The sequence below is a fragment of the Amaranthus tricolor genome, chromosome 17, assembly GCF_026212465.1.
Source record: "Amaranthus tricolor cultivar Red isolate AtriRed21 chromosome 17, ASM2621246v1, whole genome shotgun sequence".
Classification (NCBI taxonomy): Eukaryota; Viridiplantae; Streptophyta; class Magnoliopsida; order Caryophyllales; family Amaranthaceae; genus Amaranthus; species Amaranthus tricolor.
This window is the reverse complement of record NC_080063.1, coordinates 14083414-14109634: the sequence shown is the minus strand read 5'-3', so window position 1 is coordinate 14109634 and position 26221 is coordinate 14083414. Positions and strand designations below refer to the sequence as shown.

Genomic DNA, 26221 nt, shown 5'->3' with positions numbered 1-26221 from the left:
TTCTAGAGCCTCAACAATTAGCTTAAACTTTTAGTTGAGTTGAATTATTGACACTTAGTAAAATTAAGGCATGTGTCGCATCCACACTTCTAGCACCAAATAAAAAGGCTTTCAGGTGAAGGGCACGTTAGAGTATATAACATATTATGTGAGTTGGTTCATTGACACTTAGTATAAAATTAAGACTTGCGTCACATTCACATTTCTAGCCCAAAAGACTTTCATGTAATAGGGCTTGTTAGGGTATATGACATATTATGAGGCCTCAACCATTAGCTTGAACTTTTAGTTGACTTGGTTCGTTAACACATAATAGATGTTATATAATGCAAAACGTTTAGATTAAGTTAGTTGAGTCTTATTTTTACTTTTTAAAATTTGTTATTAACTTTTTTATTTTTAGGGTAGTTTTTTAATATACATTCACTATTTTTAGGGTTGTTTCTTAAAGTGATTAGATGTTTAAATGTTTAAATTTTACTAAATATTACATCTGATCTATATGTGCCAAAATAATTTAAAATTATTTGATAAATTTAAAATAAAATTATCAAATCTAAGTTAACATGTAATTTAAATTCAGATAATTTATTAAATCGAAGTTAACCTGTAATTGAATTTTGTTGAATTTAAATTCATTTGTAGTCATATATCAACTGACGCGAACCACACCTAACCCGTCATACATCTGATTGAACCCAACATCAACGACCCGCCCAAATCTTCAACGTTCTCGTTTATGACCGAAGATCGATATCAACTAGACTTGATTTATATAACTTAATATTATCTAAATCGACTCCAATGACCGAAAGTGAACTGAATACTAAGAATATTAACCGATTTGAAACTGAATCGAATTTCACTCGAACTGATTTTCACCTACTCCAAAATCGATATGAACACGTGTTTGGACACCTCTATTTATATCCCTAATCTTTGTGTACCCAATAAGTGAAATTAATTCAGTTTAGGTTTTACGATAAGAGAGATCATTGTTATAACATAAATGTGTTTTACGTGTGATTGACTGATTGTCATTTCTACAAGTTGTTTTAGAGAAGGTCGTATGTATGAGAATTATAACGTGAGGATTTGCCAATACTAAAAGGGAAATAAAAAGAAACAGAACTATATTGTAGACTTTAAAATCCAATATATATGGGTAGATCGAATCCAATAAATGAATAGAATAACACTATAATATAAAGAAAATAAATTTTATATGTAACTAAAAAAGAAAAAAAACAAAGAAAAAAAATAAAGAGATTAGGAGCTTATTATCAACAATAAGGTTGATAGTAGCCCCAAATTAACAATGGAGGCTAGAGTTTTTTTGAGGCAAAAAAATGGAGAGAAAAGAGAGCAAGATTTTTTGTGTTAATCTGCAATCTTATTGGTTGATCGATTATAGATAATGTATACACTTTAAACGTCATTAAAATCCTTACTCCCATAACAATATAATTTTGGAATGATATCTCGTTGAATGATAAAGTATATGCACCTCGTATTTCATTAAAATTACAAAAGAAATACATTCATATAAGGACTCACTAATTTTAAGAGATCATTTTGTTATAGTTTTTCATGGCCTAACAATTTAAGATAGCATTATTGCATATGCAAATATTGGAAAAACTAGTGTACAAACATAATTTCATTTTTATATGGATAAGATTGTGTTTAATATTACATTAATATTAATAAAGTTTAATTTTTTTATTGTCGTTACTTTGACTTTAGCTAATAGTATGAAATAATGTATGTGTTTATAAAAGTTACTTATAAAAACATATTTATTGAAATTGGTAAATAATACATTGGGATGTAGCACTTCGTGATGTGTTGAGACTAAGACGTTGCCAGTATAAAATATATTTAAAGGAACAATCAACTGCCACATGACATTCTTTAGTTCATTTGTTCATTTGATCAAAATAAACTTTTCCAATTCACTTTGCTTTTTTAAATTTAGAACTTCAACGACTATAATTTATCAGACTTTTGATTAGCATACGAACAACTACAACATTAATAGTCTAAAAACATTGGGTTTAATAAATTAAAAATATAATTTTTAACCTAAAGATTTTAAACTTTATTAAAACTTATTTGAGATTTTTTTCTTCCTAATTATATCTAAGATTCAAACTCTCACCTTAAGTATAAGAATTCAAAATAAATTTGACTTGTTCAAAACTTACAAATTGAAATATAATTTTAAAACTAAAATTTGAACCACAAATTTTTAGCTAAATTTATGTGATATACACTATAATTAAGGATGATCAGGTTATAAACCAGTGTATGTAAAACTTGAACAAATTAATTTGAACTTAATCATAAGTTACTTAACATTTTATTCAATTATTTTATTATCTCATGTAAAGAATTTTGACTTTGATAATCCAACAACTAAAACTTGGGTAGTAAGCAAACAAAGAGGATTAGAGAAAAACGAGGACAATTAACAGTATACCAATTCACTTCCATAATATTATTTAGAATTTTAAAAGAAATTCGTACTATAAGAACAAGGAAAACAAATGAAAAAGGACAATAACAGCTAACTTTATTTAATTAATTTGTAATACAATCAATCAATAAGAAAATTAAATTATTATATTAATAACTTTGATACTCGACAACGTAATCGTAATTAAGAAGAAAGTTGGTCATCGCGCCAGCACTGCAATAAAAATAACCCTATTTAATTAAATAAAATCTCAGAAGTGAAGCTAATAATTATGGAAAGAAATTAAGAGAAAAGAAAAACCTTAATTATTGAGTATTCCCAGGTTGAGGTTGGGGAAACGATGAGGGCATTGATGTTTGAAATTCTTGATCAATGCGTCCAAATAAATCAGTTTCAGTGACGTAATCGTAAGAAGGAAGAGGGTCATTGTCAATGTCACTGCAACAACAAAAAAAAACCCCTAAGTAATTCAATAAAATCTCAAAAGCTAAACTAAGCTAATAACTAAGGAAACAAAAAGAAAGAAAAACCTGTATTGATTATTCCCTTGATGGGGTTGGCCGAATGATGGGATATATTGTTGATTCTCAAAGTGTAGGTTTTGAAATTGTTGGTCAGGGCATTCAACGAAAACTGCTTCATCAACAACGTAATCATCGACAGAAAGTGGAACATCATCGTTACTGGCTCTGCAACAAAAATGACCCGCATTATCTAAATAAAATCACAAAAGCTAAACTAAGCCAATAATTATTAAGGAACAAATAGAAAGAAAAACCTGTGTTGAGTATTCCCATGTTGAAGTTGGGGAAACGATGAGGGCATAGATTGTATATTTTGAAATTCTTGATTAGTGCGTCCAAATAAATCAATTTCACTGACGTAATTATAAGAAGGAAGAGGGTCATTGTCAATAGCACTACAGCAACAAAAAAACCCTAAGTAATTTAATAAAATCTCAAAAGCTAAGCTTAGCCAATAACTAAGGAAACAAAAAGAAAGAAAAACCTGTATTGGTTATTCCCATGATATGGTTGGTGGAATGATGGCATATATTGTTGATTCTCAAAGTGTTGATTTTGAAATTGTTGGTCAGGGCATTCAACGAAAACAGCTTCATCAACAACGTAATCATCGACAGAAAGTGGAACATCGTCGTTACTGGCTCTGCAACAAAAATGACCCGCATTAATTAAATAAAATCACAAAAGCTAAGCTAAGCAAATAATTATTAAGGATCAAATAGAAAGAAAAACCTGTGTTGAGTATTCACTGGTTGTGGTTGGTGGTACGAGGGAATAGATTGTGGATGCTCAAAGTGTTGATTATCAAAGCGTTGATTTTTATCTTTTTGATTAGCAAATTGTTGAATCAGAGAACGCAAACAATGTAGCTCTGTCCAAGCGAGCGCAATTTTCGAATATAATGTTTGAGTTTCACCTAAACACCCACGGACGGGATCCATGACGCGAGCATTAGCGCTATAGATAATGGATGTCATAAGATCATCACGCAAATTAGGAGGCGTTGATCTAAGAGCGTTAATCATATATGTAACACCAAAATATTTATTTACGTTTTTGAACAATTGGGGATTGTCTGCTGGGAAGTAAGGGGCTAATGGACAGTCCTTATTACATTTCGTCCTTCGATGTTTGCATACAGCACAACTCTTTACTTTCTTTTGTGAATTATCCTTTCCGTATTCTTCCATTTTATTCTTCTTCGATCTCGTACTCCTTGAAAGTAAGGGGCTAATGGACGATTGTTGTCTTGCACAATTTGAACGTTGTCGTTTGAAAAATCCTGGGCACTACAACACAAACAATTTGTGTGCATAAACAAGATAGATTTGGTAAGACAAAGAATGAATAATAAGCTGAGATTAATTAGACTTCTAATTAATTAGGAGTAGCATACAACGTCTATAATTTGTATGCGTGCATTTGACAATTCTAATTTGGTAAATTAAATTTGAACTTTAAATTTTAAAAAATAAATAATTGAAAATCCTATTATTTTTTGGGTAAAATTTATGGGTAATTTTAAACTAGTCTAAAACTTGAACAAATTTATCTTAAATTAATTATAAAAATTAATACTTAATGTTTTATACTATTATTTTATCTCATCTAACGGCAATTAGACTTTGATCTTCCAACAATTAAAACTTGGTCGTTAAACTGAATATAGATCTGGTGCATTGTATTGATCATTAATATTAGTGTGAATGATTTTTCAACTATTATTTTTAATCACTAACGGTTTAATATTGTTAGTTTTCATTATCTAATTTTTTAAGGATTTTATATGTAATAACTTTTGTTGTCTTATAATTACACTTCAATAAATAATCAAAATGTTAAATACAAATATATTAAAGCACCATTTTTAACGTTTTCTATTTACATGCGGCGCAAGGCTTATGTTTTTTTGAGTTATCTTCCATTGCGGGGAAGAAAATCAAGATCAAGATGATGAATGCGAATTATGATTTGTTTGTTTACTTTGGATAAAGTGATCAACAATATCATAATAGATTAATATAGATCCAAACGCTTAAAATGATCTCACACATTAATACAACTTGACCTAATTAAATCAAGCAAGAAGCAAACCAAAAAAAGGAAATTAAAGAAAAACCTGTGAAGATTATAATTCCCAAGCTGTTGGAATGAGGCGGCACAAATTATTGATCAATCTGAGGAAAAGAATTACGAATAGCAACAAATTAGGCATACACTTTAAATGTAAGTTAAGCTAAGCTAGATGCATAACGTCAATGAATTGAGTCTTACTTTTTGTTATATAACAATGTGATATAGTTTAAATGTAATTTTAAATTTAAAAAACTAGTCGTTAATTAGTTGAGTCTTACTTTAATTTTTTTTTTATTTATTATTATCCTTCCTATTTTTAGGTTGTTGCTTTTGAAATATAAAAATTTTATAATAGTATAAAAGTAAGTTTAAGTTCAATTAGCTAAATTTAAATTAAAATTATTTATTATTATCCAATTGGAGTGTAAGTTAACAATTGTAGTTAGTCACTTTTAATAACACTTTGCCGTTAATTTGTTTAGTTTTACTATCCAATGATTTCTTTCTTCAAGCCTATGTAATAGGAGTCCGTTAATTAGTTTGAGTTTTACGATCCAATTATTTCTCTCTTCTAACATTATTTTTTTAGAAATTTATTTATATGTCATATGCGAAGATTTAATTTAATTAGTCAGCAGAATTTAGGACTTTTTCTTTTATAAATGTGAAACGTTTAGATTAAGTTAGTTGAGTCTCACTTTTATTTTTATTTAATTTATTATTAACCTTTTTATTTTTAGGGTATTTTTCAAAAATACAAGAATCATTATATGTATAAATATTCAAATTTTATTAAACATATTACATTTGATGTTTTCACCATCAAATAATATATTTGTACCACAATAAATTTACAACTGTGCGATAAATTATTTACGCAATCACTTTTTAAAAGGTACGAGGTTTCCCATCAAATAAATACATAGATCGTAGGAAAATTATTTTAATAATATGATGTTTTTTTAAAATTTATTCATTATTGCATGAACTTATTGGAAATTGTTTTTAGGACTATTGAAAAATTTTTTTAAGTTTATTTATAAAGGATGCCGTTAGTTTAAAATTTACATATTTCACATATTCTTAAATGAGACTGTTTTATGGTAATACAATTTTAATTGGGTTGGTCTATAAACATTTATTTTGTTAAAGTGATCGCTTATAATTTAAAGTCATTAATTATAAAATTGTATTAATTATGTGGGTCCGTTTTATAGTAAGACGATCTCGTACAAGACGAGTTATATTGAATATTGATTAATCAACTAGACAACAACTCTTTGAGGAAACTTAGACTAATATGATTCATTTTATTCTAAATGTCACGCAATACAAATTACTCCCTCCTTAATGAACAATTGAGGGTTCTGTCTTTTCTCACTTCCTATTTCGCACTTCCCATATTTCCCTTGCTTCCTTTTTCCCATTTCTCCTGAATAAACTCATGGTCCCAACTGTATCCTTCAAACATAGATATGCATCTTGTGTTGCTTAGTTTCAGAGGTCAAATTGCAAATGTTCGTGGCGTTTTTGCAGGAATTCTTAGGTAAACAGTTTTTCTTTAATTTAATCTATTAGTTGATGGGTATGTTTGTTTGCAAATTTTGGTGGATGGGTATTTTTATATGTAATTTTTAGTTTATAGGTATTTTTATTTTTCTGTTTTAGCAGATGGGTAAGTTGAATTTTCGCATTAGAGCTATTTGTCAAACACCCTCAATATTTTAACTATTTGCTGGTCGAATCAGACACCGTAATTATCTGTTTGCTAATAGCTATCAGCTATTTGTCAAACACCCTCAATATCTTAACTATTTATTATGACATTATGAAAATATAAGCTATTTATATTTTGATTAATAAAAAATCATTAAAATGAAAATTAAACTAAAAATGTGTTGACATGTCAATTAATTCTCAACAGAAGTTTTAAAAAAAAGTACAAGGTGACTAAAATTCTCATCCTAATTAACAAGTCAATTATCTTATATACTCGCCGTATGACGATGAAGTCACCAAAAACAGCAAGCTACTTTTGTATTAGTACTACGTCGCCATCACTGCATCAAAATGATACATACTACATTAATATTAATATTAATAATAATAATAATAATAATAATAATAATAATAATACCAATAATAATATAAATAAAATTAATAAAAAAAATGTTTTAAAATCCAATGGCAAATTTGTAATTTTTTAAAGTCCAAAGGCAAATTTGTAATTTTTTAAAGTCCAAAGGCAAATTTGTAATTTCATTAGGAGGGGGTGGTGATAAAATAAAAAGGGTGGCGAACTTTAGTAATGCCTAAAAATTTTGATGAATATAGCAATTAGAATAATTGATTTTTTGAAATTTTTTTAAATTGAGTCTTAGTAAAAGGTGGATTTATTATCATTTGTTTAATTAGCTTGATAATGTATTTGGTAATTTTCTAGGTGTTTGAATTTTTGTGGATGTATTAATTTAAAATATTTGACATCACATAATCACTTGATTTCTTTTATTAATTCACCACTGATAGTTGTTAAGATTATTATGTACCATTTATTATATGTTTTTATATTTTTGGCCCACTAACTTTATAAAAATATTTTTTTATTAGTTATGGTCTCTTTATTTTTCCACTAAATTTCTTTTAATATATTTTAGATAATTATGGTCTTTGCTTCTCCTTCATGAAATTTATTATTCAATAAAATAATCGGCTACTCTTGTGAGAGATCGTCTCTCAAAAAGACGACCTCAAAAAAAAAGGGTCATATTCTTATTTTCTCTTTAATTTATTTTAATTGGGCTATATATCCGATATATTTAATGCGTCTCTTGAAAAGACCGTCTCTCACAACAATTTGTGTAAAATAATTTCTCCACTATATAAAAGATTCAATTTTTCTTAACTCTCCTTAAAATTCTTTATCAAAATTTCATTTAAGGAAATTAAAACCATTTATACCGCCGTTATTATTATACAATGATCGATGAGCATGCTCCTTTTGTTACACTACCTGTATTTACGACGTCGTCATAAATCACTATATCCAAATAAAACATACTTAAAATTAGTTTTGACAAAAATAATTCTTACAAAATAAGGGCGGAAGCACAGATTGTGCATGAATATTATGAGGAAAAGAATTACAATTTGGGAATAAATGTAATCGATTTTATTCCGAGAGCAAGTAATCTGGTAAGACAAAGAATCAATAAGCCAAAAACCAAAAGCCAACTAAAAAACTAACGTAAAAGCCAACTGCCAAACACCCCTTAGCGTTAGAGTATACTCCCTCCGTTCCCTAAAGCAAGAATCCTATAAGCTAAAAGTTTCTGTTAATGGGATATTTAATCCAAATATGAGGTATGGCTCACGGTGAGATCGTCTCATAAAGAATTTGTATTTTTATATTCCTTGTTGTTCCCCATATTTCCCACTAACTTTATAAAAATATTTTTTTATTAGTTGTGGTCTCTATATTTTTTTCATTAATTTTATTTCAATATTTTTTAATGTTTATGGTCCCCTACTTTTTGTCCATCAAATTTATTATTCAATAAAATAATGTATCCACTATCTAAAAAAATTGTATTTTTCTTAATTTCCGTGAACATTTCTTATGAGAACTTCAGTAGAGAACGAAGGGAGTATAAAATATTCTAGAGCCTCAACAATTAGCTTAAACTTTTAGTTGAGTTGAATTATTGACACTTAGTAAAATTAAGGCATGTGTCGCATCCACACTTCTAGCACCAAATAAAAAGGCTTTCAGGTGAAGGGCATGTTAGAGTATATAACATATTATGTGAGTTGGTTCATTGACACTTAGTATAAAATTAAGACTTGCGTTACATTCACATTTCTAGCCCAAAAGACTTTCATGTAATAGGGCTTGTTAGGGTATATGACATATTATGAGGCCTCAACCATTAGCTTGAACTTTTAGTTGACTTGGTTCGTTAACACATAATAGATGTTATATAATGCAAAACGTTTAGATTAAGTTAGTTGAGTCTTATTTTTACTTTTTAAAATTTGTTATTAACTTTTTTATTTTTAGGGTAGTTTTTTAATATACATTCACTATTTTTAGGGTTGTTTCTTAAAGTGATTAGATGTTTAAATGTTTAAATTTTACTAAATATTACATCTGATCTATATGTGCCAAAATAATTTAAAATTATTTGATAAATTTAAAATAAAATTATCAAATCTAAGTTAACATGTAATTTAAATTCAGATAATTTATTAAATCGAAGTTAACCTGTAATTGAATTTTGTTGAGTCATATATCAACTGACGCGAACCACACCTAACCCATCATACATCTGATTGAACCCAACATCAACGACCCGCCCAAATCTTCAACGTTCTCGTTTATGACCGAAGATCGATATCAACTAGACTTGATTTATATAACTTAATATTATCTAAATCGACTCCAATGACTGAAAGTGAACTGAATACTAAGAATATTAACTGATTTGAAACTTAATCGAATTTCACTCGAACTGATTTTCACCTACTCCAAAACCGATATGAACACGTGTTTGGACACCTCTATTTATATCCCTAATCGTTGTGTGCCCAATAAGTGAAAGTAATTCAGTTTAGGTTTTACGATAAGAGAGATCATTGTTATAACATAAATGTGTTTTACGTGTGATTGACTGATTGTCATTTCTACAAGTTGTTTTAGAGAAGGTCGTATGTATGAGAATTATAACGTGAGGATTTGCCAATACTAAAAGGGAAATAAAAAGAAACAGAACTATATTGTAGACTTTAAAATCCAATATATATGGGTAGATCGAATTCAATAAATGAATAGAATAACGCTATAATATAAAGAAAATAAATTTTATATGTAACTAAAAAAGAAAAAAAACAAAGCAAAAATAAAGAGATTAGGAGCTTATTATCAACCATAAGGTTGATAGTAGCCCCAAATTAACAATGGAGGCTAGAGTTTTTTTGAGGCAAAAAAATGGAGAGAAAAGAGAGCAAGATTTTTTGTGTTAATCTGCAATCTTATTGGTTGATCGATTATAGATAATGTATACACTTTAAACGTCATTAAAATTCTTACTCCCATAACAATATAATTTTGGAATGATATCTCGTTGAATGATGAAGTATATGGACCTCGTATTTCATTAAAATTACAAAAGAAATACATTCATATAAGGACTCACTAATTTTAAGAGATCATTTTGTTATAGTTATTTTTCATGGCCTAACAATTTAAGATAGCATTATTGCATATGCAAATATTGGAAAAACTAGTGTGCGAACATAATTTCATTTTTATATGGATAAGATTGTGTTTAATATTATATTAATATTAATAAAGTTTAATTTTTTTATTGTTGTTACTTTGACTTTAGCTAATAGTATGAAATAATGTATGTGTTTATAAAAGTTACTTATAAAAACATATTTCTTGAAATTGGTAAATAATACATTGGCATCTAGCTGTTCGTAATGTGTTGAGACTAAGACGTTGCCAGTATAAAATATATTTAAAGGAACAATCAACTGCCACATGACATTCTTTAGTTCTTTTGTTCTTTTGATCAAAATAAGCTTTTCCAATTCACTTTGCTTTTTTAAATTTAAAACTTCAACGACTATAATTTATCAGACTTTTGATTAGCATACGAACAAATACAACATTAATAGCCTCAAAACATTGGGTTTAATAAATTAAAAATATAATTTTTAACCTAAAGATTTTAAACTTTATTAAAACTTATTTGAGATTCTTTTCTTCCTAATTATATCTAAGATTCAAACTCTCACCTTTTGACTTGTTCAAAATTTACAAATTGAAATATAATTTTAAAACTAAAATTTGAACTACAAATTTTTAGCTAAATTTATGTGATATACACTTAGGGCTGCACACGGTCCGGTCTGGTCTGGTTTGACAGAAAAATCAGACCAGACCAGAAATTCCGGTCTGGAAATTTTTCAGACCAGACCAGACCAGTCAAAAGACCAGACCGGACCAGACCAGACCGTTCTAGAACGGTCTGGTCTGGTCTGGTCTACGGTTTTTTTTTTTTTTTTTTGAAATTTTTTTAATTGAGTGAGAATCTAAGATAAACGATAATCTGTAAACAAAATACATCATCATCAAATACATCAGCAATATCCTCCATCAAATACATCATCAAAATACATCAACAATAGCTCATACTCCAGTAATTTCATATACATCTCCAGTAATTTCATATACATCTCAATATCTCACAGTCAAAGACATAAATGCAAATTTCAAAGTTTAAATTCTCCAGCAACATTAATAAATATGAAAACAAAAATTATTATATAGAATAGCCCATACTCACAATCACAAAACCTGTAAATTTCTAACCAAAAAAATCAAAAACCCTAAAAATCAAAAATTGATAAAAAAAACCCTAAAAATCAAAAAAATCAACCAATATACTTACATTACGAGATTCTACACTTGATTCCGTGGTGAATGGTGAGATTGGAGAATGAAGAACCACAGAAGCCTCGAAGAACCACTGAAGCAGAGGCGTTTGTCGACTGTCGAGTGTCGACTGTCGATGCTTGAAGAGTTGAAGGAACTAGGAAGCGAGGCGAGGCGACTGTGTCTGTCGACTCAGGCGAGGCGAGGCGAGGAAGAGAGAAGAATGGGAGAAGGAAGCACCGAAGCAGTCAAGCAGAAGGAAATAAGGATTTAGGAATATAAGCCGGCCCTAAATCTAATCCCTATTCAGTATTCCCTAGACCATTAGAGTTTATTACGGTTTATTGGTCCGGTTTGGTCTACAAAATAAAAAACCAGGACCGGACCGTAAACCAGACCAAATTAGTTAAATTACGGTTTGGTCCGGTTTGGTTTACGGTTTAGACCAAACTGTGTTCAGCCCTATATACACTATAATTAAGGATGATCAGGTTATAAACCAGTGTATGTAAAACTTGAACAAATTAATTTGAACTTAATCATAAGTTACTTAACATTTTATTCAATTATTTTATTATCTCATGTAAAGAATTTTGACTTTGATAATCCAACAACTAAAACTTGGGTAGTAAGCAAACAAAGAGGATTAGAGAAAAACGAGGACAATTAACAGTATACCAATTCACTTCCATAATATTATTTAGAATTTTAAAAGAAATTCGTACTATAAGAACAAGGAAAACAAATGAAAAAGGACAATAACAGCTAACTTTATTTAATTAATTTGTAATACAATCAATCAATAAGAAAATTAAATTATTATATTAATAACTTTGATACTCGACAACGTAATCGTAATTAAGAAGAAAGTTGGTCATCGCGCCAGCACTGCAATAAAAATAACCTTATTTAATTAAATAAAATCTCAGAAGTGAAGCTAATAATTATGGAAAGAAATTAAGAGAAAAGAAAAACCTTAATTATTGAGTATTCCCAGGTTGAGGTTGGGGAAACGATGAGGGCATTGATGTTTGAAATTCTTGATCAATGCGTCCAAATAAATCAGTTTCAGTGACGTAATCGTAAGAAGGAAGAGGGTCATTGTCAATGTCACTGCAACAACAAAAAAAAACCCCTAAGTAATTCAATAAAATCTCAAAAGCTAAACTAAGCTAATAACTAAGGAAACAAAAAGAAAGAAAAAACCTGTATTGATTATTCCCTTGATGGGGTTGGCCGAATGATGGGATATATTGTTGATTCTCAAAGTGTAGGTTTTGAAATTGTTGGTCAGGGCATTCAACGAAAACTGCTTCATCAACAACGTAATCATCGACAGAAAGTGGAACATCATCGTTACTGGCTCTGCAACAAAAATGACCCGCATTATCTAAATAAAATCACAAAAGCTAAACTAAGCCAATAATTATTAAGGAACAAATAGAAAGAAAAACCTGTGTTGAGTATTCCCATGTTGAAGTTGGGGAAACGATGAGGGCATAGATTGTATATTTTGAAATTCTTGATTAGTGCGTCCAAATAAATCAATTTCACTGACGTAATTATAAGAAGGAAGAGGGTCATTGTCAATAGCACTACAGCAACAAAAAAACCCTAAGTAATTTAATAAAATCTCAAAAGCTAAGCTTAGCCAATAACTAAGGAAACAAAAAGAAAGAAAAACCTGTATTGGTTATTCCCATGATATGGTTGGTGGAATGATGGCATATATTGTTGATTCTCAAAGTGTTGATTTTGAAATTGTTGGTCAGGGCATTCAACGAAAACAGCTTCATCAACAACGTAATCATCGACAGAAAGTGGAACATCGTCGTTACTGGCTCTGCAACAAAAATGACCCGCATTAATTAAATAAAATCACAAAAGCTAAGCTAAGCAAATAATTATTAAGGATCAAATAGAAAGAAAAACCTGTGTTGAGTATTCACTGGTTGTGGTTGGTGGTACGAGGGAATAGATTGTGGATGCTCAAAGTGTTGATTATCAAAGCGTTGATTTTTATCTTTTTGATTAGCAAATTGTTGAATCAGAGAACGCAAACAATGTAGCTCTGTCCAAGCGAGCGCAATTTTCGAATATAATGTTTGAGTTTCACCTAAACACCCACGGACGGGATCCATGACGCGAGCATTAGCGCTATAGATAATGGATGTCATAAGATCATCACGCAAATTAGGAGGCGTTGATCTAAGAGCGTTAATCATATATGTAACACCAAAATATTTATTTACGTTTTTGAACAATTGGGGATTGTCTGCTGGGAAGTAAGGGGCTAATGGACAGTCCTTATTACATTTCGTCCTTCGATGTTTGCATACAGCACAACTCTTTACTTTCTTTTGTGAATTATCCTTTCCGTATTCTTCCATTTTATTCTTCTTCGATCTCGTACTCCTTGAAAGTAAGGGGCTAATGGACGATTGTTGTCTTGCACAATTTGAACGTTGTCGTTTGAAAAATCCTGGGCACTACAACACAAACAATTTGTGTGCATAAACAAGATAGATTTGGTAAGACAAAGAATGAATAATAAGCTGAGATTAATTAGACTTCTAATTAATTAGGAGTAGCATACAACGTCTATAATTTGTATGCGTGCATTTGACAATTCTAATTTGGTAAATTAAATTTGAACTTTAAATTTTAAAAAATAAATAATTGAAAATCCTATTATTTTTTGGGTAAAATTTATGGGTAATTTTAAACTAGTCTAAAACTTGAACAAATTTATCTTAAATTAATTATAAAAATTAATACTTAATGTTTTATACTATTATTTTATCTCATCTAACGGCAATTAGACTTTGATCTTCCAACAATTAAAACTTGGTCGTTAAACTGAATATAGATCTGGTGCATTGTATTGATCATTAATATTAGTGTGAATGATTTTTCAACTATTATTTTTAATCACTAACGGTTTAATATTGTTAGTTTTCATTATCTAATTTTTTAAGGATTTTATATGTAATAACTTTTGTTGTCTTATAATTACACTTCAATAAATAATCAAAATGTTAAATACAAATATATTAAAGCACCATTTTTAACGTTTTCTATTTACATGCGGCGCAAGGCTTATGTTTTTTTGAGTTATCTTCCATTGCGGGGAAGAAAATCAAGATCAAGATGATGAATGCGAATTATGATTTGTTTGTTTACTTTGGATAAAGTGATCAACAATATCATAATAGATTAATATAGATCCAAACGCTTAAAATGATCTCACACATTAATACAACTTGACCTAATTAAATCAAGCAAGAAGCAAACCAAAAAAAGGAAATTAAAGAAAAACCTGTGAAGATTATAATTCCCAAGCTGTTGGAATGAGGCGGCACAAATTATTGATCAATCTGAGGAAAAGAATTACGAATAGCAACAAATTAGGCATACACTTTAAATGTAAGTTAAGCTAAGCTAGATGCATAACGTCAATGAATTGAGTCTTACTTTTTGTTATATAACAATGTGATATAGTTTAAATGTAATTTTAAATTTAAAAAACTAGTCGTTAATTAGTTGAGTCTTACTTTAATTTTTTTTTTATTTATTATTATCCTTCCTATTTTTAGGTTGTTGCTTTTGAAATATAAAAATTTTATAATAGTATAAAAGTAAGTTTAAGTTCAATTAGCTAAATTTAAATTAAAATTATTTATTATTATCCAATTGGAGTGTAAGTTAACAATTGTAGTTAGTCACTTTTAATAACACTTTGCCGTTAATTTGTTTAGTTTTACTATCCAATGATTTCTTTCTTCAAGCCTATGTAATAGGAGTCCGTTAATTAGTTTGAGTTTTACGATCCAATTATTTCTCTCTTCTAACATTATTTTTTTAGAAATTTATTTATATGTCATATGCGAAGATTTAATTTAATTAGTCAGCAGAATTTAGGACTTTTTCTTTTATAAATGTGAAACGTTTAGATTAAGTTAGTTGAGTCTCACTTTTATTTTTATTTAATTTATTATTAACCTTTTTATTTTTAGGGTATTTTTCAAAAATACAAGAATCATTATATGTATAAATATTCAAATTTTATTAAACATATTACATTTGATGTTTTCACCATCAAATAATATATTTGTACCACAATAAATTTACAACTGTGCGATAAATTATTTACGCAATCACTTTTTAAAAGGTACGAGGTTTCCCATCAAATAAATACATAGATCGTAGGAAAATTATTTTAATAATATGATGTTTTTTTAAAATTTATTCATTATTGCATGAACTTATTGGAAATTGTTTTTAGGACTATTGAAAAATTTTTTTAAGTTTATTTATAAAGGATGCCGTTAGTTTAAAATTTACATATTTCACATATTCTTAAATGAGACTGTTTTATGGTAATACAATTTTAATTGGGTTGGTCTATAAACATTTATTTTGTTAAAGTGATCGCTTATAATTTAAAGTCATTAATTATAAAATTGTATTAATTATGTGGGTCCGTTTTATAGTAAGACGATCTCGTACAAGACGAGTTATATTGAATATTGATTAATCAACTAGACAACAACTCTTTGAGGAAACTTAGACTAATATGATTCATTTTATTCTAAATGTCACGCAATACAAATTACTCCCTCCTTAATGAACAATTGAGGGTTCTGTCTTTTCTCACTTCCTATTTCGCACTTCCCATATTTCCCTTGCTTCCTTTTTCCCATTTCTCCTGAATAAACTCATGGTCCCAACTGTATCCTTCAAACATAGATATGCATCTTGTGTTGCTTAGTTTCAGAGGTCAAATTGCAAATGTTCGTGGCGTTTTTGCAGGAATTCTTAGGTAAACAGTTTTTCTTTAATTTAATCTATTAGTTGATGGGTATGTTTGTTTGCAAATTTTGGTGGATGGGTATTTTTATATGTAATTTTTAGTTTATAGGTATTTTTATTTTTCTGTTTTAGCAGATGGGTAAGTTGAATTTTCGCATTAGAGCTATTTGTCAAACACCCTCAATATTTTAACTATTTGCTGGTCGAATCAGACACCGTAATTATCTGTTTGCTAATAGCTATCAGCTATTTGTCAAACACCCTCAATATCTTAACTATTTATTATGACATTATGAAAATATAAGCTATTTATATTTTGATTAATAAAAAATCATTAAAATGAAAATTAAACTAAAAATGTGTTGACATGTCAATTAATTCTCAACAGAAGTTTTAAAAAAAAGTACAAGGTGACTAAAATTCTCATCCTAATTAACAAGTCAATTATCTTATATACTCGCCGTATGACGATGAAGTCACCAAAAACAGCAAGCTACTTTTGTATTAGTACTACGTCGCCATCACTGCATCAAAATGATACATACTACATTAATATTAATATTAATAATAATAATAATAATAATAATAATAATAATAATACCAATAATAATATAAATAAAATTAATAAAAAAAATGTTTTAAAATCCAATGGCAAATTTGTAATTTTTTAAAGTCCAAAGGCAAATTTGTAATTTTTTAAAGTCCAAAGGCAAATTTGTAATTTCATTAGGAGGGGGTGGTGATAAAATAAAAAGGGTGGCGAACTTTAGTAATGCCTAAAAATTTTGATGAATATAGCAATTAGAATAATTGATTTTTTGAAATTTTTTTAAATTGAGTCTTAGTAAAAGGTGGATTTATTATCATTTGTTTAATTAGCTTGATAATGTATTTGGTAATTTTCTAGGTGTTTGAATTTTTGTGGATGTATTAATTTAAAATATTTGACATCACATAATCACTTGATTTCTTTTATTAATTCACCACTGATAGTTGTTAAGATTATTATGTACCATTTATTATATGTTTTTATATTTTTGGCCCACTAACTTTATAAAAATATTTTTTTATTAGTTATGGTCTCTTTATTTTTCCACTAAATTTCTTTTAATATATTTTAGATAATTATGGTCTTTGCTTCTCCTTCATGAAATTTATTATTCAATAAAATAATCGGCTACTCTTGTGAGAGATCGTCTCTCAAAAAGACGACCTCAAAAAAAAAGGGTCATATTCTTATTTTCTCTTTAATTTATTTTAATTGGGCTATATATCCGATATATTTAATGCGTCTCTTGAAAAGACCGTCTCTCACAACAATTTGTGTAAAATAATTTCTCCACTATATAAAAGATTCAATTTTTCTTAACTCTCCTTAAAATTCTTTATCAAAATTTCATTTAAGGAAATTAAAACCATTTATACCGCCGTTATTATTATACAATGATCGATGAGCATGCTCCTTTTGTTACACTACCTGTATTTACGACGTCGTCATAAATCACTATATCCAAATAAAACATACTTAAAATTAGTTTTGACAAAAATAATTCTTACAAAATAAGGGCGGAAGCACAGATTGTGCATGAATATTATGAGGAAAAGAATTACAATTTGGGAATAAATGTAATCGATTTTATTCCGAGAGCAAGTAATCTGGTAAGACAAAGAATCAATAAGCCAAAAACCAAAAGCCAACTAAAAAACTAACGTAAAAGCCAACTGCCAAACACCCCTTAGCGTTAGAGTATACTCCCTCCGTTCCCTAAAGCAAGAATCCTATAAGCTAAAAGTTTCTGTTAATGGGATATTTAATCCAAATATGAGGTATGGCTCACGGTGAGATCGTCTCATAAAGAATTTGTATTTTTATATTCCTTGTTGTTCCCCATATTTCCCACTAACTTTATAAAAATATTTTTTTATTAGTTGTGGTCTCTATATTTTTTTCATTAATTTTATTTCAATATTTTTTAATGTTTATGGTCCCCTACTTTTTGTCCATCAAATTTATTATTCAATAAAATAATGTATCCACTATCTAAAAAAATTGTATTTTTCTTAATTTCCGTGAACATTTCTTATGAGAACTTCAGTAGAGAACGAAGGGAGTATAAAATATTCTAGAGCCTCAACAATTAGCTTAAACTTTTAGTTGAGTTGAATTATTGACACTTAGTAAAATTAAGGCATGTGTCGCATCCACACTTCTAGCACCAAATAAAAAGGCTTTCAGGTGAAGGGCATGTTAGAGTATATAACATATTATGTGAGTTGGTTCATTGACACTTAGTATAAAATTAAGACTTGCGTTACATTCACATTTCTAGCCCAAAAGACTTTCATGTAATAGGGCTTGTTAGGGTATATGACATATTATGAGGCCTCAACCATTAGCTTGAACTTTTAGTTGACTTGGTTCGTTAACACATAATAGATGTTATATAATGCAAAACGTTTAGATTAAGTTAGTTGAGTCTTATTTTTACTTTTTAAAATTTGTTATTAACTTTTTTATTTTTAGGGTAGTTTTTTAATATACATTCACTATTTTTAGGGTTGTTTCTTAAAGTGATTAGATGTTTAAATGTTTAAATTTTACTAAATATTACATCTGATCTATATGTGCCAAAATAATTTAAAATTATTTGATAAATTTAAAATAAAATTATCAAATCTAAGTTAACATGTAATTTAAATTCAGATAATTTATTAAATCGAAGTTAACCTGTAATTGAATTTTGTTGAGTCATATATCAACTGACGCGAACCACACCTAACCCATCATACATCTGATTGAACCCAACATCAACGACCCGCCCAAATCTTCAACGTTCTCGTTTATGACCGAAGATCGATATCAACTAGACTTGATTTATATAACTTAATATTATCTAAATCGACTCCAATGACTGAAAGTGAACTGAATACTAAGAATATTAACTGATTTGAAACTTAATCGAATTTCACTCGAACTGATTTTCACCTACTCCAAAACCGATATGAACACGTGTTTGGACACCTCTATTTATATCCCTAATCGTTGTGTGCCCAATAAGTGAAAGTAATTCAGTTTAGGTTTTACGATAAGAGAGATCATTGTTATAACATAAATGTGTTTTACGTGTGATTGACTGATTGTCATTTCTACAAGTTGTTTTAGAGAAGGTCGTATGTATGAGAATTATAACGTGAGGATTTGCCAATACTAAAAGGGAAATAAAAAGAAACAGAACTATATTGTAGACTTTAAAATCCAATATATATGGGTAGATCGAATTCAATAAATGAATAGAATAACGCTATAATATAAAGAAAATAAATTTTATATGTAACTAAAAAAGAAAAAAAACAAAGCAAAAATAAAGAGATTAGGAGCTTATTATCAACCATAAGGTTGATAGTAGCCCCAAATTAACAATGGAGGCTAGAGTTTTTTTGAGGCAAAAAAATGGAGAGAAAAGAGAGCAAGATTTTTTGTGTTAATCTGCAATCTTATTGGTTGATCGATTATAGATAATGTATACACTTTAAACGTCATTAAAATTCTTACTCCCATAACAATATAATTTTGGAATGATATCTCGTTGAATGATGAAGTATATGGACCTCGTATTTCATTAAAATTACAAAAGAAATACATTCATATAAGGACTCACTAATTTTAAGAGATCATTTTGTTATAGTTATTTTTCATGGCCTAACAATTTAAGATAGCATTATTGCATATGCAAATATTGGAAAAACTAGTGTGCGAACATAATTTCATTTTTATATGGATAAGATTGTGTTTAATATTATATTAATATTAATAAAGTTTAATTTTTTTATTGTTGTTACTTTGACTTTAGCTAATAGTATGAAATAATGTATGTGTTTATAAAAGTTACTTATAAAAACATATTTCTTGAAATTGGTAAATAATACATTGGCATCTAGCTGTTCGTAATGTGTTGAGACTAAGACGTTGCCAGTATAAAATATATTTAAAGGAACAATCAACTGCCACATGACATTCTTTAGTTCTTTTGTTCTTTTGATCAAAATAAGCTTTTCCAATTCACTTTGCTTTTTTAAATTTAAAACTTCAACGACTATAATTTATCAGACTTTTGATTAGCATACGAACAAATACAACATTAATAGCCTCAAAACATTGGGTTTAATAAATTAAAAATATAATTTTTAACCTAAAGATTTTAAACTTTATTAAAACTTATTTGAGATTCTTTTCTTCCTAATTATATCTAAGATTCAAACTCTCACCTTTTGACTTGTTCAAAATTTACAAATTGAAATATAATTTTAAAACTAAAATTTGAACTACAAATTTTTAGCTAAATTTATGTGATATACACTTAGGGCTGCACACGGTCCGGTCTGGTCTGGTTTGACAGAAAAATCAGACCAGACCAGAAATTCCGGTCTGGAAATTTTTCAGACCAGACCAGACCAGTCAAAAGACCAGACCGGACCAGACCAGACCGTTCTAGAACGGTCTGGTCTGGTCTGGTCTACGGTTTTTTTTTTTTTTTTTTGAAATTTTTTTAATTGAGTGAGAATCTAAGATAAACGATAATCTGTAAACAAAATACATCATCATCAAATACATCAGCAATATCCTCCATCAAATACATCATCAAAATACATCAACAATAGCTCATACTCCAGTAATTTCATATACATCTCCAGTAATTTCATATACATCTCAATATCTCACAGTCAAAGACATAAATGCAAATTTCAAAGTTTAAATTCTCCAGCAACATTAATAAATATGAAAACAAAAATTATTATATAGAATAGCCCATACTCACAATCACAAAACCTGTAAATTTCTAACCAAAAAAATCAAAAACCCTAAAAATCAAAAATTGATAAAAAAAACCCTAAAAATCAAAAAAATCAACCAATATACTTACATTACGAGATTCTACACTTGATTCCGTGGTGAATGGTGAGATTGGAGAATGAAGAACCACAGAAGCCTCGAAGAACCACTGAAGCAGAGGCGTTTGTCGACTGTCGAGTGTCGACTGTCGATGCTTGAAGAGTTGAAGGAACTAGGAAGCGAGGCGAGGCGACTGTGTCTGTCGACTCAGGCGAGGCGAGGCGAGGAAGAGAGAAGAATGGGAGAAGGAAGCACCGAAGCAGTCAAGCAGAAGGAAATAAGGATTTAGGAATATAAGCCGGCCCTAAATCTAATCCCTATTCAGTATTCCCTAGACCATTAGAGTTTATTACGGTTTATTGGTCCGGTTTGGTCTACAAAATAAAAAACCAGGACCGGACCGTAAACCAGACCAAATTAGTTAAATTACGGTTTGGTCCGGTTTGGTTTACGGTTTAGACCAAACTGTGTTCAGCCCTATATACACTATAATTAAGGATGATCAGGTTATAAACCAGTGTATGTAAAACTTGAACAAATTAATTTGAACTTAATCATAAGTTACTTAACATTTTATTCAATTATTTTATTATCTCATGTAAAGAATTTTGACTTTGATAATCCAACAACTAAAACTTGGGTAGTAAGCAAACAAAGAGGATTAGAGAAAAACGAGGACAATTAACAGTATACCAATTCACTTCCATAATATTATTTAGAATTTTAAAAGAAATTCGTACTATAAGAACAAGGAAAACAAATGAAAAAGGACAATAACAGCTAACTTTATTTAATTAATTTGTAATACAATCAATCAATAAGAAAATTAAATTATTATATTAATAACTTTGATACTCGACAACGTAATCGTAATTAAGAAGAAAGTTGGTCATCGCGCCAGCACTGCAATAAAAATAACCTTATTTAATTAAATAAAATCTCAGAAGTGAAGCTAATAATTATGGAAAGAAATTAAGAGAAAAGAAAAACCTTAATTATTGAGTATTCCCAGGTTGAGGTTGGGGAAACGATGAGGGCATTGATGTTTGAAATTCTTGATCAATGCGTCCAAATAAATCAGTTTCAGTGACGTAATCGTAAGAAGGAAGAGGGTCATTGTCAATGTCACTGCAACAACAAAAAAAAACCCCTAAGTAATTCAATAAAATCTCAAAAGCTAAACTAAGCTAATAACTAAGGAAACAAAAAGAAAGAAAAAACCTGTATTGATTATTCCCTTGATGGGGTTGGCCGAATGATGGGATATATTGTTGATTCTCAAAGTGTAGGTTTTGAAATTGTTGGTCAGGGCATTCAACGAAAACTGCTTCATCAACAACGTAATCATCGACAGAAAGTGGAACATCATCGTTACTGGCTCTGCAACAAAAATGACCCGCATTATCTAAATAAAATCACAAAAGCTAAACTAAGCCAATAATTATTAAGGAACAAATAGAAAGAAAAACCTGTGTTGAGTATTCCCATGTTGAAGTTGGGGAAACGATGAGGGCATAGATTGTATATTTTGAAATTCTTGATTAGTGCGTCCAAATAAATCAATTTCACTGACGTAATTATAAGAAGGAAGAGGGTCATTGTCAATAGCACTACAGCAACAAAAAAACCCTAAGTAATTTAATAAAATCTCAAAAGCTAAGCTTAGCCAATAACTAAGGAAACAAAAAGAAAGAAAAACCTGTATTGGTTATTCCCATGATATGGTTGGTGGAATGATGGCATATATTGTTGATTCTCAAAGTGTTGATTTTGAAATTGTTGGTCAGGGCATTCAACGAAAACAGCTTCATCAACAACGTAATCATCGACAGAAAGTGGAACATCGTCGTTACTGGCTCTGCAACAAAAATGACCCGCATTAATTAAATAAAATCACAAAAGCTAAGCTAAGCAAATAATTATTAAGGATCAAATAGAAAGAAAAACCTGTGTTGAGTATTCACTGGTTGTGGTTGGTGGTACGAGGGAATAGATTGTGGATGCTCAAAGTGTTGATTATCAAAGCGTTGATTTTTATCTTTTTGATTAGCAAATTGTTGAATCAGAGAACGCAAACAATGTAGCTCTGTCCAAGCGAGCGCAATTTTCGAATATAATGTTTGAGTTTCACCTAAACACCCACGGACGGGATCCATGACGCGAGCATTAGCGCTATAGATAATGGATGTCATAAGATCATCACGCAAATTAGGAGGCGTTGATCTAAGAGCGTTAATCATATATGTAACACCAAAATATTTATTTACGTTTTTGAACAATTGGGGATTGTCTGCTGGGAAGTAAGGGGCTAATGGACAGTCCTTATTACATTTCGTCCTTCGATGTTTGCATACAGCACAACTCTTTACTTTCTTTTGTGAATTATCCTTTCCGTATTCTTCCATTTTATTCTTCTTCGATCTCGTACTCCTTGAAAGTAAGGGGCTAATGGACGATTGTTGTCTTGCACAATTTGAACGTTGTCGTTTGAAAAATCCTGGGCACTACAACACAAACAATTTGTGTGCATAAACAAGATAGATTTGGTAAGACAAAGAATGAATAATAAGCTGAGATTAATTAGACTTCTAATTAATTAGGAGTAGCATACAACGTCTATAATTTGTATGCGTGCATTTGACAATTCTAATTTGGTAAATTAAATTTGAACTTTAAATTTTAAAAAATAAATAATTGAAAATCCTATTATTTTTTGGGTAAAATTTATGGGTAATTTTAAACTAGTCTAAAACTTGAACAAATTTATCTTAAATTAATTATAAAAATTAATACTTAATGTTTTATACTATTATTTTATCTCATCTAACGGCAATTAGACTTTGATCTTCCAACAATTAAAACTTGGTCGTTAAACTGAATATAGATCTGGTGCATTGTATTGATCATTAATATTAGTGTGAATGATTTTTCAACTATTATTTTTAATCACTAACGGTTTAATATTGTTAGTTTTCATTATCTAATTTTTTAAGGATTTTATATGTAATAACTTTTGTTGTCTTATAATTACACTTCAATAAATAATCAAAATGTTAAATACAAATATATTAAAGCACCATTTTTAACGTTTTCTATTTACATGCGGCGCAAGGCTTATGTTTTTTTGAGTTATCTTCCATTGCGGGGAAGAAAATCAAGATCAAGATGATGAATGCGAATTATGATTTGTTTGTTTACTTTGGATAAAGTGATCAACAATATCATAATAGATTAATATAGATCCAAACGCTTAAAATGATCTCACACATTAATACAACTTGACCTAATTAAATCAAGCAAGAAGCAAACCAAAAAAAGGAAATTAAAGAAAAACCTGTGAAGATTATAATTCCCAAGCTGTTGGAATGAGGCGGCACAAATTATTGATCAATCTGAGGAAAAGAATTACGAATAGCAACAAATTAGGCATACACTTTAAATGTAAGTTAAGCTAAGCTAGATGCATAACGTCAATGAATTGAGTCTTACTTTTTGTTATATAACAATGTGATATAGTTTAAATGTAATTTTAAATTTAAAAAACTAGTCGTTAATTAGTTGAGTCTTACTTTAATTTTTTTTTTATTTATTATTATCCTTCCTATTTTTAGGTTGTTGCTTTTGAAATATAAAAATTTTATAATAGTATAAAAGTAAGTTTAAGTTCAATTAGCTAAATTTAAATTAAAATTATTTATTATTATCCAATTGGAGTGTAAGTTAACAATTGTAGTTAGTCACTTTTAATAACACTTTGCCGTTAATTTGTTTAGTTTTACTATCCAATGATTTCTTTCTTCAAGCCTATGTAATAGGAGTCCGTTAATTAGTTTGAGTTTTACGATCCAATTATTTCTCTCTTCTAACATTATTTTTTTAGAAATTTATTTATATGTCATATGCGAAGATTTAATTTAATTAGTCAGCAGAATTTAGGACTTTTTCTTTTATAAATGTGAAACGTTTAGATTAAGTTAGTTGAGTCTCACTTTTATTTTTATTTAATTTATTATTAACCTTTTTATTTTTAGGGTATTTTTCAAAAATACAAGAATCATTATATGTATAAATATTCAAATTTTATTAAACATATTACATTTGATGTTTTCACCATCAAATAATATATTTGTACCACAATAAATTTACAACTGTGCGATAAATTATTTACGCAATCACTTTTTAAAAGGTACGAGGTTTCCCATCAAATAAATACATAGATCGTAGGAAAATTATTTTAATAATATGATGTTTTTTTAAAATTTATTCATTATTGCATGAACTTATTGGAAATTGTTTTTAGGACTATTGAAAAATTTTTTTAAGTTTATTTATAAAGGATGCCGTTAGTTTAAAATTTACATATTTCACATATTCTTAAATGAGACTGTTTTATGGTAATACAATTTTAATTGGGTTGGTCTATAAACATTTATTTTGTTAAAGTGATCGCTTATAATTTAAAGTCATTAATTATAAAATTGTATTAATTATGTGGGTCCGTTTTATAGTAAGACGATCTCGTACAAGACGAGTTATATTGAATATTGATTAATCAACTAGACAACAACTCTTTGAGGAAACTTAGACTAATATGATTCATTTTATTCTAAATGTCACGCAATACAAATTACTCCCTCCTTAATGAACAATTGAGGGTTCTGTCTTTTCTCACTTCCTATTTCGCACTTCCCATATTTCCCTTGCTTCCTTTTTCCCATTTCTCCTGAATAAACTCATGGTCCCAACTGTATCCTTCAAACATAGATATGCATCTTGTGTTGCTTAGTTTCAGAGGTCAAATTGCAAATGTTCGTGGCGTTTTTGCAGGAATTCTTAGGTAAACAGTTTTTCTTTAATTTAATCTATTAGTTGATGGGTATGTTTGTTTGCAAATTTTGGTGGATGGGTATTTTTATATGTAATTTTTAGTTTATAGGTATTTTTATTTTTCTGTTTTAGCAGATGGGTAAGTTGAATTTTCGCATTAGAGCTATTTG

The 26221-nt window shown here is 28.9% G+C and overlaps 3 protein-coding genes across 3 annotated transcripts; all 3 read right to left on the bottom strand.

Annotated features, from left to right (window-relative positions):
- Positions 1-2784: 2784 nt before the first annotated feature.
- On the bottom strand, positions 2785-4193 carry LOC130803774 (LOB domain-containing protein 36-like). Its single transcript, XM_057667973.1, has 5 exons — positions 3736-4193; positions 3488-3646; positions 3258-3398; positions 3010-3168; positions 2785-2917 (listed from the first exon to the last, which is right to left on the bottom strand). Exons 1-5 carry the CDS (start codon positions 4191-4193, stop codon positions 2785-2787), a joined length of 1050 nt encoding a protein of 349 aa, XP_057523956.1.
- An 8308-nt stretch (positions 4194-12501) lies between these two features.
- On the bottom strand, positions 12502-13911 carry LOC130803773 (LOB domain-containing protein 36-like). The gene is made up of 5 exons (XM_057667972.1): positions 13454-13911; positions 13206-13364; positions 12976-13116; positions 12728-12886; positions 12502-12634 (listed from the first exon to the last, which is right to left on the bottom strand). The coding sequence occupies exons 1-5, from the start codon at positions 13909-13911 to the stop codon at positions 12502-12504; spliced, it is 1050 nt and encodes a 349-aa protein (XP_057523955.1).
- An 8308-nt stretch (positions 13912-22219) lies between these two features.
- On the bottom strand, positions 22220-23629 carry LOC130803772 (LOB domain-containing protein 36-like). Its single transcript, XM_057667971.1, has 5 exons — positions 23172-23629; positions 22924-23082; positions 22694-22834; positions 22446-22604; positions 22220-22352 (listed from the first exon to the last, which is right to left on the bottom strand). The coding sequence occupies exons 1-5, from the start codon at positions 23627-23629 to the stop codon at positions 22220-22222; spliced, it is 1050 nt and encodes a 349-aa protein (XP_057523954.1).
- Between the last annotated feature and the right edge of the window lie 2592 nt (positions 23630-26221).

Excerpts from the sequence above, each read along its gene's own strand:
- LOC130803774 (XM_057667973.1), bottom strand. The coding sequence starts at position 4,193 with ATGGAAGAATACGGAAAGGATAATTCACAAAAGAAAGTAAAGAGTTGT. Across the intron at positions 3,399-3,487 it reads CATGGGAATAACCAATACAG|TGCTATTGACAATGACCCTC; the intron begins GTTTTTCTTTCT and ends TTGTTGCTGTAG. Across the intron at positions 3,169-3,257 it reads CATGGGAATACTCAACACAG|AGCCAGTAACGATGATGTTC; the intron begins GTTTTTCTTTCT and ends TTTTTGTTGCAG.
- LOC130803773 (XM_057667972.1), bottom strand. The coding sequence starts at position 13,911 with ATGGAAGAATACGGAAAGGATAATTCACAAAAGAAAGTAAAGAGTTGT. Across the intron at positions 12,887-12,975 it reads CATGGGAATACTCAACACAG|AGCCAGTAACGATGATGTTC; the intron begins GTTTTTCTTTCT and ends TTTTTGTTGCAG. Across the intron at positions 12,635-12,727 it reads CAAGGGAATAATCAATACAG|TGACATTGACAATGACCCTC; the intron begins GTTTTTTCTTTC and ends TTGTTGTTGCAG.
- LOC130803772 (XM_057667971.1), bottom strand. The coding sequence starts at position 23,629 with ATGGAAGAATACGGAAAGGATAATTCACAAAAGAAAGTAAAGAGTTGT. Across the intron at positions 23,083-23,171 it reads CCAGTGAATACTCAACACAG|AGCCAGTAACGACGATGTTC; the intron begins GTTTTTCTTTCT and ends TTTTTGTTGCAG. Across the intron at positions 22,835-22,923 it reads CATGGGAATAACCAATACAG|TGCTATTGACAATGACCCTC; the intron begins GTTTTTCTTTCT and ends TTGTTGCTGTAG.